This window comes from Ammodytes marinus, assembly GCF_949987685.1.
Source record: "Ammodytes marinus genome assembly, chromosome: 11".
Classification (NCBI taxonomy): Eukaryota; Metazoa; Chordata; class Actinopteri; order Uranoscopiformes; family Ammodytidae; genus Ammodytes; species Ammodytes marinus.
The window spans coordinates 8,595,937-8,609,559 of record NC_137215.1 but is presented as its reverse complement, the minus strand read 5'-3'; the positions used below and the strand labels follow the sequence as shown (position 1 = coordinate 8,609,559).

Genomic DNA, 13,623 nt, shown 5'->3' with positions numbered 1-13,623 from the left:
CTTAGGATCTTAGTTAGTGTTAGTACTATGACTTTAAAACATGCCGTCAGGGTTTTTACAACTCTTAGGTCTGACTGACTAACCCTAACCCTAACCCTAACCCAGTCTGTTGTCACCCAGTGCAATAGACAAATCTCTTCAAAGATTTAAAACAAGAAAAAACTTGAAAATGAAATGATAAAAATTAAAATGACTTATTTTCTGATTTTAACAGAAGATTATTTAACACATTGAACTCTCATTTGAACAGCTTTGCAAGTGTAATAGTTCACTACAGAGTCTATTTTGTTTGGCTGTACTTTTGCAGCTCTAGCCGGTAAGGATTTTTTCATACAGCGTGTCTCATACTTTCTTGAGTCTTTCTGATGTAACTGGTGTGCTAAATGAGCAGCACTGACTTGTATATTAGGCAAGTTAATCTCCACTTTAATGCTAAAAGACTTATTTAACTTTCCAACCCCGGCCCTTAAGTCTGTGTTTACCTTGATCACGATGAAAGGGAATCTGACAGGTCCCTCTTGCTTTTGCCAAGGTATGATTACAGTTTGTGTAAACACGCACGGTGCCTTTTTCTGCTTCAGAAGTTCAAACAAAGTATCAGATCTCAAATATACTGAGCTGCTGTATATATATGCAGTACGTTTCCTTGAGCTCAGAAGACCTCTATTCACAGAAGACCATGAAGCTATTCGTGTATGTTATCTTGTCCAAGCTGAGTGCTTATATTTGATGCTTTAAATGAATGAGAACTAACCCTTGAAAACACCCTGGTGTATTTTTTCTTGATTCTGTCCCTCAACTGAAACAGTGACTATGGGTTTGAGAGGCAGATTGACGGGAGCTGCACTCCGGCTTTCTGGTTCGTTCCTTCAGCAACGTTTAGAGACTGCATCGCGGGGGACAGCTTCCTCAACACAACAGGGTTAGTCTGGTTCCTTTGTATCGGCACGAGCACAGGGAGAGTAGTGGGGTCAACAATGCTCTTGGTTACATTTAAGCTCAACCTTCTTAAAAAATGACCTGTTATTATGCAGTGCTGGAATCTAACTAAGAACCCTTACTTAAGTACTTAGGCACAACTGTGAGCTACTTGTACTCTACTGCTTGTTAGAGGTAAATCTTGTACAATTGGCGACAATGGCTAATGAACTACCAGCTACAATAATCACAGGAGACACCTCCCACCTACCTGAACACCACATGTGCTTAATTGAGAGTGTTTGAAAAGTAGCTGACAAGCATGTAGACACGTCAAAGTCGCGTAAATGGATAAATGGTTGAAACATCATTACATTCAGGATAGCTATGTTTTGTATGGCCAAAATATCATTAGATAAAAATGCATACTGTTAAGTAACACATATCAATTCAAATGAACACATTGATATTCAGAATTGAGCTCATAGACAGAGCTGTGGGTGTATATCAGACTGTTGCATATCTCTTATGGATCTCTCCCTGTGTGTGGATGTGTTATACTGCATGTCTGCATTTACACTACTCATGAGCTGCTCCTCTGTCTTTTTTTTTTTTTGGGGGGGGGGTCATTAATGAATTTCAGGTATCGCAGGGCTTTGTCCAACAACTGCACTGAAGGAACTCTGCTGAAGTACAGCCCAAGGCGACAGAACTGTCCCAGTCAGGCTCCCAGGGGCCTCCAGCTCCTCACCAGCGAGGGGACACTGATAGCAACACTTGGGAGGAATGTCACTTTCTTGGTCTTTCTGGAAGAGGTGAGCAGACTTCACTCAAACAAAGCAACAGTATCGTGTCTTACAGGGTGATGCTTGTAGGCTGCATGCTCTTTTTTCCTGTTGTGTTTTTGTGTATTATTCATTTCAGTTACTTCCTTTCAGCACTCGCTTGAGAGAACCGCTGGCTTAAAAAAGATCTTACAAGAGCTTTTAATTCCCACTGCAATGTGCACTTAAACAAGTGCAAAATAGACACTGCTTTTTAATGCAGCTTAACTTTACACTCTAGCCTTTACCGTCTTATTGAACTGTTTGTGTGATTTAATGTGAGTCTTATGCTAACTTAAGACAAATGTCTGTAAAATGACCTGTTAACTTGCTGTACGTGCCGAACACAGAGGATGGAGTAATATCATATCAAATACATACTGTATGCAGTGACAAGATTCCCGACTTGACCGTCATTTTCAGTAGATATTGTGGCAAATAGCCTCTGTCACGTGTATATGAGGCTACAGCGTGAGTGACAGTGTTTTGCTTTATTTCTGAAGGGTCTCAGCTCCACCACAAGTATAACGGTGGACTTTGGCGACGGCACCGCCATCTCATATGTGAACACAAGCTCCATAGAGGACGGGGTCAAGCATATCTACAATAAAGTCGGCATCTACCAAGTCTCTGCTACAGCTACCAACACTCTGGGCCATGACAGGGTGATGCTTTACCTCCATGTTACCTGTGAGTAAAAAAGTCATTTAAAAGTTGGTTTCTAAAAGAGTAACAACTTTGTGATGGTTCTACTTTTTGTTTTTGAATGTGTTAAAATTAGACAAATTGAGGCGCTCTGGTGGCGTAGCGGATAGAGCACGTACCATATTGGCTCAGGCCTTGTTGCAGTGGTAGCGGATTCGAATCTGACTCGTGGACCTTTACTGCATGTCATCTCCCCTCTCTCTATGTCTCCCCATTCCAACTCTGTACCATCTAATAAAGCTTGAAAATGACAAAAAAAATATCTAAAAAACAAACAACATTAGACAAATGGATATTTTTCCCTCCAAAACACTCTATAAGTTAATGTCTGGATTATATGAATCGATTGTGTTATCAAATGGATTGATTTAGTGTCACGGTATTTTTTCATAGTTGCCGATTAACTGGACCTGTTTACTGCCTTGTTAGGAACAGGCTTAATTTGAATTGATACCATGAAGAGAACACACTATAAAGTATGTCCTTCATCCTTTTCTCACAGCTGATCATAGAAAATAAGATATGACATCCTTGAAATAGGTTTAAAAACACCTCAACCTTTTGAATTCAATAGTGATAATTTGCTCACGACTCTCCTGTAAGGTTGAATTGGTTCATTAAAGTGAGCCTCCATTCAAAAAATACCCTTCCAAGGTTTTGAGTTTCACTCACCCTGTGTAGGCGTAAAAGAAGAAAAAAAGACGGCTGTTTGTTGTCTCCGCATTGACGGAGAAGAGCAGTTGTGGTTGGTTTGAACTCGGGCTCATTATAATGGATACCGATGCTGCTGACATTTCCATGACGGCAAAAAAAAGCATCAAAACATCCACATCCACTTGTCAAACACCTCCCGCAGTGCAATCAGCTTTCGCATGCTCGGTGTTCTTCAGGCAGTCACTGATGTGCCAGGATATGTCTTAATACTGCATGTGGCTTCTGTTGGAAAAATGTGAGCATCATGGAAGCAGTATTTGGACGTAATTTATTTAAAAAAAAATGTTTTATCACTTCTATGTTTTCTCTCTCTAAAGGTCAACTTGAACAGGTCCAGCTCACCACTCCGTCAGTGGTCGTTAAGAACAAAGCAGTGAACCTCTCGACGGTGTTACGGCCCAGCAACGTGGGAACGGTCACCTACTACTGGTGGTTTGATAACAAAACAGAGGTAAGGCCGTACTTTTCTCGTGTCCTTTCATGACTTGATAGATTCAAACAGTCACAGTACATCTCACATTCTTTGAAAAAAAATTCAACTAGGTCTTAGGTGTTGTGTTTTTATGATTTCTGTGTGTGTGGTTTTTGTCTTTATCGATTATATTATTGCTTTTTGATGTTTTGACTGTTGTGTGACTGTTAATGTGGTCGTGATTTTGTAAAGTATTTTCAATGTAATAACGCACTGCAGTGTAAAGAAATGCACAGGAGGGGGGGCGCCCTTAGCTCAGTTGGTAGGGCGTCCCCCCCCCCCCGGGCCGGGCCTAGCAGCAGACCCGGGTTCAATTCCCGCCCGCGGTCGTTCTCTGCATGTCACTCCCCTCTATGCCCCATTTCAGCTATGTCTCTCTGCACTATCAATAAAGCATAAAAATGCACAGGTGTTGAGTGAACTCCAGGAAGAATAGCTGTGGCTGTGGCCTCAGCCAATGGGTATCCCAATAAATCAAATCTCTCTCTCTCTCTCTCTCTCTCTCTCTCTCTCTCTCTCTCTCTCTGTCTTTCCCTTTTAGCCCGTTGTGACCCTGGATGGAATGATGTCCTTCACTTTCTCCAATGAAGGAACTCACACGATCAATGTCCAGGCTTCAGTGGGCAACACTGTCCATCAGGACCAGAAGACTGTGGCAGTTTACGGTGAACCTCATTTTCTACTTTTTTTTTATATTATTCTCATTTTTCTTTTTTAATCGATGCACTTGAACAGCCCTAAAATATTATCACAAAGCGATGACTTCAGCCAGTTTTTTTTCCTCTTCAAATTTAGAGTGAATCGATAGAAGTCTTTAAAATCTTCCAAGCCATTTTTTGACAACAACATTTCTCTATCATCACATCACAAGGGCTGCTTTTTCTTTTCTTTTAGAGGGTTTATGGCCTTCATCAGTGCATGGAATTTGGTTAGTTGTCATGGTGATGGTTTGGTTGTTATCACATGGCCGAGAGAGAAGTGGTGGTCGTACCTAACAGAAAGATGTTTTCGTTTATTAAATCATTTATATCTCGGCTGTTGCTTGTACAATCACAGAGATGATAACTCTTCATCTACAATGATGCAGTATGTCATCTGTAACAGGAATATTCATTGTTAAATGTTCTTTTTCTCTGAACATTGATTGTTATAATCACATGTTTGTGAAATTCTCGTAGCTTCTCTTCGATGTTGATAAAGGAGTTGGCTGAATAGATTTAGTGCAGTTCCTAGCTGTGAATAGCTCAGTACCTAATAAACAAAGTTGAGGATTAAGCAGTAGATAATGCTGCAAAATGAAGTCAGACCTAAGGATCCCTTCGCTTCTTACAACACCAAGATGGAAAAAGACGTTTCATCATATATCTTATGCAACGTTTCTGGAGGTACAATATATTTTATCCAGCATCTTGAAAATAATTCACTGAAGTCGTAAACCATATGAACAACATGAAAAACGTACACAGATGACAGAAATATGTCCAGTCCTCCTCGTCAATTTTCAATTTGAGCGGCTATATTTTCTGATGAAAACACAGACTTGACTCCTGTACAGGTGTCCTCACAAATCTAGGTCTGGGTTATTATAAGTATCTGATTATGTAGTAAATAGCGATCCAATATCATTATTCTAGACTGAAGAAGTACTTTGTTCGATCTGAATTTCGATTTCCTTGTTCATTTCAGATTATTTCCGGTCACATGTTTTGGCTTTTTCTTCTAATTTGGACGAGATGAACCCCGGCGTGTCCGAGTGGAGAGAGGACATCGGCAGAGTGGTGAAGAGCTCCGTGGTTCAGGTCTGTTCTGTGCTCGCTGGCTCGTATTATATATATATATATATATATATATATATATATATATATATATATATATATATATATACTTTATTTGAATCAGGAAAATCACATATAATCACATATTTATAAAAGATTTCACCACAATCAGGAATGAACTGAAGAAAACATCTCTCAGATCCTGGCAAGTCAGCGATTCTGATGAATGCTTGTTGTCAAAATCAGTGAATATCTCCTTAATATCTGCTACCTGCCTGTACTGTGTCTGTGCAAAAAAAATCAGTGTTAATACACAGCCCATACACAATAGGTTAGGTAATGGATTGTGAGGAGATATTCACTGATTTTGACAAAAAGTGACCTGGTCAACAACTGTTCTCCGGAATTGCTGACTCCACCTGTAACAGCTTTGCAGTAGCGTAGAGAGAAAAACTCATCCCTTTGCACAGTGTTTGCACTCCACAACTAGCGGTGTCTCTGACCTCGCTTGCGGTGTAAATTAGTCGTTAACCTCTACGCGCTGGCGTGCCATATCACCTGAAATCATCATTACCGGTACACGTTTTCAACTGCACTCGTCTAAAAACAGTAAAGGGCAGTAAAAGCACTGCCATGACAGCTAACATTTGCTCTCTAAAGACCCGAATGCCACTGCCTCAAGAGAAGACAAAAAAGTAGAGAGAGGCCTAGCTGTGGCTAAGTGCTGCGGGTTTTCCCTTTTAGACTGCGCAGATGTCAAAAAAAAAAGAAACGGGTTATGTAAAAGACCTGGATACTGAGCTCTATATATATCCTGCAGTAGCCCTCGGTATGTAACATTCACTTTGACCTTCTGTCTTGTCAGATATGACCACGGTTTACAGCAGGAAACTGACAGGAGACCTCTGGTCACGCCGTAAATGCACTAAAAGCCCTGGCCTTTGCCCAAAGACTGTCAAATTGCACTTGAACGTTTCAAGTTGATCCGTGCATTATGCCTCGACAGTGACTGGTGCTCAAAGCAAATTATGCATGAGGCAGAAAAGCCAACAGTATGTGCTCGATTATACAGGCGACCCCTAGTCATATTTCAGAATATCATCCCAAACAGTGTCAATTATAATCACCTGTTTCAATGAGGGTTTTGTTGTTTTTTATTATCAAAGGTCACAGGAATCAGCGAGGAGCAGCTCCTGGTCGCGGTGCTTTCAGGTTTACCGACCACAGCGGAGATTTTTATTGTACCCGAGAAGAGGTCAAGACACGGAGCAATGGAAGAAAAGTGGGCGCACCTGGACCAGGTACTCACTGTCTCCCCATGTGATTTTAATGGACGCTGGCAGATGCTCAGTACTGTGTGTTTTTCTTTGTGATAATTAAAACAGCACAGGACAGGAGTAAGCTGAGGAATTCAAAAGACTCACGAGAGAACATCCCTGGAGAATACGCCCTTTACTGTAGTGTAGTGTGTCATACAACACTATTAAGTTGTCAGCTCACGCTCCACTGTTTTATTAAAAAGAGTACATGAGGTTTAGCTCAGTTGGTAGAGCGGCAGCAGCAGACCCGGGTTCGATTCCCACGCGGTCGTTCTCTGCATGTCACTCCCCACTATCAATAAAGCATGAAAAATGCCCAAAAAATATAAAAAAAAAAAAAAAGTACATGAGGTTTGAGCATTTCTCTTACCAGAAGGTTACATCATGTTTTGCAGATTTTTTTATTTTTTAAATGTTCAAGCTAAATGAGTGGTTGGATATGGGCAACGCATCCTTTTAAATTATATTTAATTTCATTTCATTTAACTTTTATTTATCCTCGAGAGACCAATTGAGGGGTGACCCTCATTTTCAATGACGTCGAGTTCAAACAAATTCAAAGGAAAAACAACAATAATATGTAATAGGTTGCAGGCACATATACTGTACATATATAGAACATCTTCCCAGTATGTGACATAATGTTGACATTGTAGTCTTAAGATAAATAAAAGGTCAACATCCACTCACTATTCATTGCATTGAAAGTTACAGTCAAGATTATCACAATAATCTTAAAACCCTTATAAAGGCTCTTGAATGTACTGGTGTCACATTGTAACATTTTCTGTTACGAAACAGATTTTAAAGCATAGGCGATAGGACACACATTTTTCTTTAGTGAACATCCTTTTCAGTTAAAAAAAAATCAAACAAACTTGAGCATTTAGATTATATTTTGGGAGTCACTTGAAAGATGCAGTGCCCCCTTGAGGCAGTTCAAAGTAATTCAAGGAAATCAATATAACACTGTATGTGAGCGAGTTCAGACAGCTTTTCAAGTCACTCATGTGACAATATTCACATGTATCCTGATACATAATAATCTCACGATTATCAATGGGAATTCACCACAATCAACATATTGTAAATGTTTATTTTTTTATCACAATTTGCAAACACGTCTTTTAATCACCCATCTCTAGTCCAGTCATATTTTTTGGAGCTTTTGGCAGCAGCTTTTTGTGTAATAACTTTCTGGCTCAATGCCAAAAGTATCTATTTTTATCCATGAGTTCATACCGAAATTACGCCCTGGTACAATCTAACAGCAGAGTAGTCCTTTCCGAATATTAACAATATGAATAATATATAATATCATATTATAGAGGAGAATAATCATCTCTTTTGCAATCTCTTGCCAATATGAAAAAGTTGAAAGATGAACCCAAAAAATTTGAAAATTGGTCATGTTTTCTTTTTTCTTTTTCACACTGCCTTCAGCACAAACTTTTTTTCCGCCTAAGAAGCCATTGTTTGAATTTCAATTTGGTCTCCATTATCTGGCTTTCATCAGATAATACTGCAATCATCCTTGATTATCTTTTTCAAGGTTGTATGTACTCAAGAGCTGTTTCAAAGAAAAGTTCCATCTTTAGTGCTCTTTGTCTGTGTGCAGACTTTACTTTGTACATGTACAATCACCTTCCCTCGCTGTTTTACATTTCTTTTATGGAGCGTTTTACATCGTACGTACAAATTTAAATATTGTTTTCTGACCTTCCAGGCAGCCATTGGTTCCCATGAATGTTAGTCGGAAAATAAACTTGTAGAGACTTTAAACTTGTTTTGTGAGGCAATACATCACAATGAGCATCGTGTCTGCATTTATCTTTGTCAAAGTTACATTATGGCTGCACAGTAACAGAGTTTTAAGTGAAGCTTGACTTGGAACGTCTACACTTCGTCGCCACGCAACAATAAAGTTAACTTTGACAGAAATAAATGCAGACATGCTCATGGTGATGGATTACCTGAGTCCACCATGTTTAAAGTCTCAGCAAATGTATTTTAATACCACAGCCAAATGAATGGACACCATTGGCTGCATGATAGGAAGGAAGACATGCTCTGTTATTCCTTTGGAAAAGGTCAGCAGTAATGAACAGAGTACACTTTCCTGTTATAATTGGGGTAAAAGATGCAGAAACTCTGGCTTTGCTCATTAAGTGCAAACACACAGAGAACTAGAGGAAGCAATAGCTCCACTGTTAATAGCATGCAGGCAAATAGGACAGATCTCATCTCATATAGCTGCATAAAACATCCTCCTCATTTAGTTTCCGGATTATAGCGTAAACCCCTTGGATTCCCTGTGGAGTCAGACAATCAGGGAACTGCTTCTCAATGTTTGTGGATTGTCTAATGATTTTATCATGCAACACAAACTCAAATTGTTAATGTGTGTAGGTTTGTGTAGGTTTGTTTTTTTTTACTGCCAAAACAAAATACAAAACATCCATTGTACCACAGAGGCTCAATCTGAGATTTTTATTAAAAATGATTTACTATTTATTATTATTTTAATTGCAAAATGATTGAATGTTCCCACACATGCAACATGTACTTCAGTACCTCCTAAAGAGTAATGCATATTGCTAACACTAGAGGGCAATGTCTTCCCATGTAAAAGCATTGAAAAAGAATCTATCAGAGTGCTGGAATATAGTGCTCACAGAGCGTCTCAGTGCACTTGATGCCACCGTTTAAGTGTTAAGACTTGCAGTGTTAAACCTTTGAATAGTAATAACAACACCCTAATTATTTCAAGACACTGTGCATCACGGTTTTCTAATTATTTTTCTCATGGTAAAATAAGGATCTCGTATCACGTTGGAGAAATGGCTATTAAATATGTAAACAAAAATAATGAAACAAAATAATGAAAGAGTTGTTTTCAAAGCACCCGCTAGACAAGCTCATTTATTCATCACAGGGGATGGGACTTCCATGTTTCACAAGTAAACCTAATTCTGCTGGCTCACAGTTAGTCATGAACTAAGTTAATAGGTATTTAATTACATTGATGCATCATATAATTGGCAGCATCGAGAAAGGAGACAAACTGGGGCAGGCGGCCTGGATTGGGAGTTAAAGAGATGTATTTATCTAAGGCCTGTCTGATTACCTGGCAGAACCTCACAGACAATAGGGTAATAAATCTTCAGTTCACTGTTCTCATCTCCAGTGAATGACTTGCAATGTGGATGCATTAAGTTGAGCGTGTGTGCCCACACATACACACACACACACACACACACACGTGCGTGTGGTGAGTGTGTGTGTGCAGAGCAGCTTATTAAAATGTGTAATAGATTTACTGACCCTGATATGCCACTAGAACAAAAAGTAATTATTCATACTGTGTAGAGCAGTCTAATTTTAACCAGTGGAAAGATTTTAGAAAGAGCGAGATGGAATTAGTGAGGCATGGCTAAGGACTCAAATGGGCTTGGGGAAGGCATTTTGGTCTCTTGTTGAATGACTGCTTCATCTAGGTGTGAAAAGCAAGGGAGCTTAAAGCACTTTAGTAAGGAGAAATAAAACAGCAATTTAGATTTAAGAACATTGAATTTCCAGTAGCTTTTGCTTTTCTTTAATTGGTTTCTTGACAATAGGTATGCCTATTTCTTTTAAACATGTCACTGCCACACTATGAGCAGGCCAACCTTTAACCTAGCTGGGCTTCCTACGCTATCAAAAGCATGCTGGGTTCATGCGTCGCAGGTTTCGGTTTTTCCACGTCATTTCAACATTTGCCCCTCTTTAGAAGGAAGCAAAAATTCTGATCCATAATTCAGGCTGTTGGATGAAATGACTGCGGTTGAAATATTGATGACTGTGGAATATTGCTGTGCAGCTGCCCGCTAACAGCCTCCTGTGCTCTGTCACTCCTCCTCCTCACAGCTCTCTCAGGTTCTGCTAAGTGCTTTGAACCAGGACCTCGTCCAGTTCTCACTCAAGCCGGGGGTGCAGGTGAATGTGTACGCCACGCGGCTGTCTACAGGTCAGTGTGCCGCTTCTGCCCCACACACACACACACACACACACACACACACACACACACACACACACACACACACACACACACACACACACACACACACACACACACACACACACACACACACACACACACACACACACACACACACACACACACACACACACACACACACTTGAACAGAATGTGATCTGATGCATTTTACTTTTTTCTGTGTGTGGTAAAAAGGTGCATTTCAGATCATTGTCTGAGTATTGCCTATTATTTGAGACCAGACTCCTTCAAGTCTGTAGGTCAAGATGACTTGTAAGTCTGCATGATGTACCATTTTTAAATATATGTAGCCTACCCAAGGGGAACAGTTTTAATAGTGAATGCATGGATAAGCCTGGATTAAACAAAATGCACTATAAAGTGTTGATTGGACATTAGATAGCTGTCATAATTTTTGGAATATTGTCAACAAAAGAAGCCCGCGAATGATTCTCCTTTTTTTAATGAATGGGATTGTTACATAAATCATATTCATGAAATATTAGAAAATATATGCCTTTGTTCTCATGTGGCCTGATGTGCACTCAATTACTCTTCCATTCTTTTCTCTTTCAAAGCCCCTCTTGTGGACAGCAGTGATAGTGGCCACAGTGGCACTGCAGTCATCATGCTCGTGTCGGTCGTACTGATGGGCTTGGCTGTCTTTGTCATATATAAATTCAAACGGTACAGTATACTGGAAACCATTTTATTTTATTTTATGCGACCACATTTAAGGCACGTTAAAACTGTTGGAGAGACGGTGTGAAGATTAGTCCTCATATTTTCATACTCGCATCATTGCAAATTACTATGATGAGATAGATTTTTATTGTAGTTTTGTGTGTGTGTGTTTGTGTCTGCATGTGTCTGTGTGTGTCTGTGTGTGTGTGTTGGATAATGGCCCTGTTTAGAGTCGGCCCCATTATCTACAAGCGAGCACCTCACTGCCGAACTCATAAAACTTTCCACAAGTATTCCGACTCCATATATCTCTGAGTTATGGACATCCCCGACACAATAATAGCTTGAGGAATAAGACAATTCCCCTCTGTCTCAATCTGCAGAATATTACCGGGAATGACAGTCTAATCAATTCTCCCCTCAGTGCAGAATGGGTGTCAGAGTCCTGCAGTTATCAATATTCATCTATCTGGCAATGTGAGGGTTGACCTTTCGGAAATGCTAAACACGACCATTCAAGGTGAGGCGCACTCCGCAGAATGGCAGGAAAGGTTGAGGAGATAAGTCCTGAGACAACATACATTATAAAGTGAGGGACATACAGTAAACAGCATCCTCTGCTGCAGGTAATCCCATGCCAGTCATAGTTGGTCTCTGTAGTTTTCCAGGATTTTACTCATTATAAAAGTAAAACAGTACCTGACCCCTAACTTTCTGGATCATATAATCACAACATTAAAAAAAATCTACTTGCTGGCTGCAGCCCAAAATCACGATGGGGGAAGAATCTGAAAATTTAGAACACAAAGGCCAGATGTTTGTTTTTTAAGCAGAATTGGGGAGGTTTGCAATTTGTATCTGAGGGGTAGATGAAAAAAATTGATTGAAAACTGAAGGTGAACAATATGAAAGTGAGAGAGCAATGCCCGGCGGAATGCTAAAATGCCCCAGTTTTCCAGCTTTCAAGCGATATCCTCTCCATCCATCCTTTAACAGTTAAAAATAGTGTTTGACACATTATGCACAGTGAAAGCATTAGTTAAAAGTTAAACAGACCTGATGGCAGCGTTCCATTACCTTCGCATTGTCATCTTGTATTTTTATTTACTTTTTATTTTTTTTCCTCTTCTCCTGCATGGCCCTACAGGAAGATCCCAGGCATCAACACGTACACAGTGGAACAGCCTGACAAAGAACAAGAGGTCATACCCACGGTGACCTCTATAGCAGTCCCAAACCCTGAGGGGGACAAGCTGACCTCGGATCATGTGGATGTACAGTTGGACTCGAACAGCAGCGGTATTAATGTTTCTCTCTTTCTTCTTTTTCAAGCTACAGTCATTCCTCAGGCACACACTGGCGTTTATTCTTTTCAGCCTCCTTTAACAATGAAGGTCTATGGGGAGGTCTGTTCTATTCTATCACAAGTAGTTAATCAGTATGTGGAATTACAGCTGTAAAACAGGTCAGGAAGTATATCGCTTCCAAAAGCGACCGAAATGTCGGTGCACTGGTAATAAAAAAAACTGCAAGATTACCTAAAGGGGGACAGAAAAAACCTCCATCCATCAGCTATACATGCTTATCCTTTAGGGTCGCGGGGGCACAGGGGGGCTGGAACCAATCCCAGCTGACATTTACTTAATTAAATGTTGTAGTAGTGGCAGGGGTTTTATATTCCAAGGAGTGGAGGAGATATCCATTTCTGAGAGTTCTGGAATTGTGTAGTGCGAGAACGGCATTAAAAACACAAAAACACATTAAAAGCACATTGTGAAAAGTCAGCACCGACATTTCTATCCTGCAACAGACTCCCCATTACTGCCACATTGTTTCTTAGGTATATAAAGTTGTTATTATGGAGCTATTAAGGGTACGGTCACATTAAATTCCAGTCACTTCCATTGGAGCCCATACTGTACAGCATGTACACAATGGGAGGTTATGGATGTTTTTCCTTTTTTCGCTGCAATCTCCTGGCCAGCTCCAGTGGACTCACTTATCAGAATGCACTTGTGTTGTACATTTCCTCGCTAATTTGCAGAAACAGTGCTGGCCTGTGTTTGGAAATGTAGTCTTTATTCTTGTTAATTAGTACAATAGACTGAGTTGGCTACACTCAACATGTACTGTACTAATTTGAAGAAAAGGCAAGAACTGAGAACAAAACACATTT

General features: G+C 40.0%; 1 protein-coding gene across 1 annotated transcript in view; it reads left to right on the top strand.

Moving 5' to 3' along the window:
* Positions 1-13,623, top strand: part of LOC307257194 (VPS10 domain-containing receptor SorCS1-like) — a gene marked incomplete at both ends in the record, with an annotated part of 46,731 nt that overhangs the window by 32,051 nt on the left and 1,057 nt on the right. The window contains 10 exons of the mRNA XM_080036346.1: positions 809-922; positions 1,562-1,733; positions 2,246-2,432; positions 3,479-3,612; positions 4,175-4,298; positions 5,320-5,432; positions 6,575-6,709; positions 10,634-10,733; positions 11,342-11,450; positions 12,595-12,746. Of these exons, the coding sequence (XP_079892472.1) occupies positions 809-922; positions 1,562-1,733; positions 2,246-2,432; positions 3,479-3,612; positions 4,175-4,298; positions 5,320-5,432; positions 6,575-6,709; positions 10,634-10,733; positions 11,342-11,450; positions 12,595-12,746 (1,340 nt within the window). The remainder of the gene's footprint in view (positions 1-808; positions 923-1,561; positions 1,734-2,245; positions 2,433-3,478; positions 3,613-4,174; positions 4,299-5,319; positions 5,433-6,574; positions 6,710-10,633; positions 10,734-11,341; positions 11,451-12,594; positions 12,747-13,623) is intronic.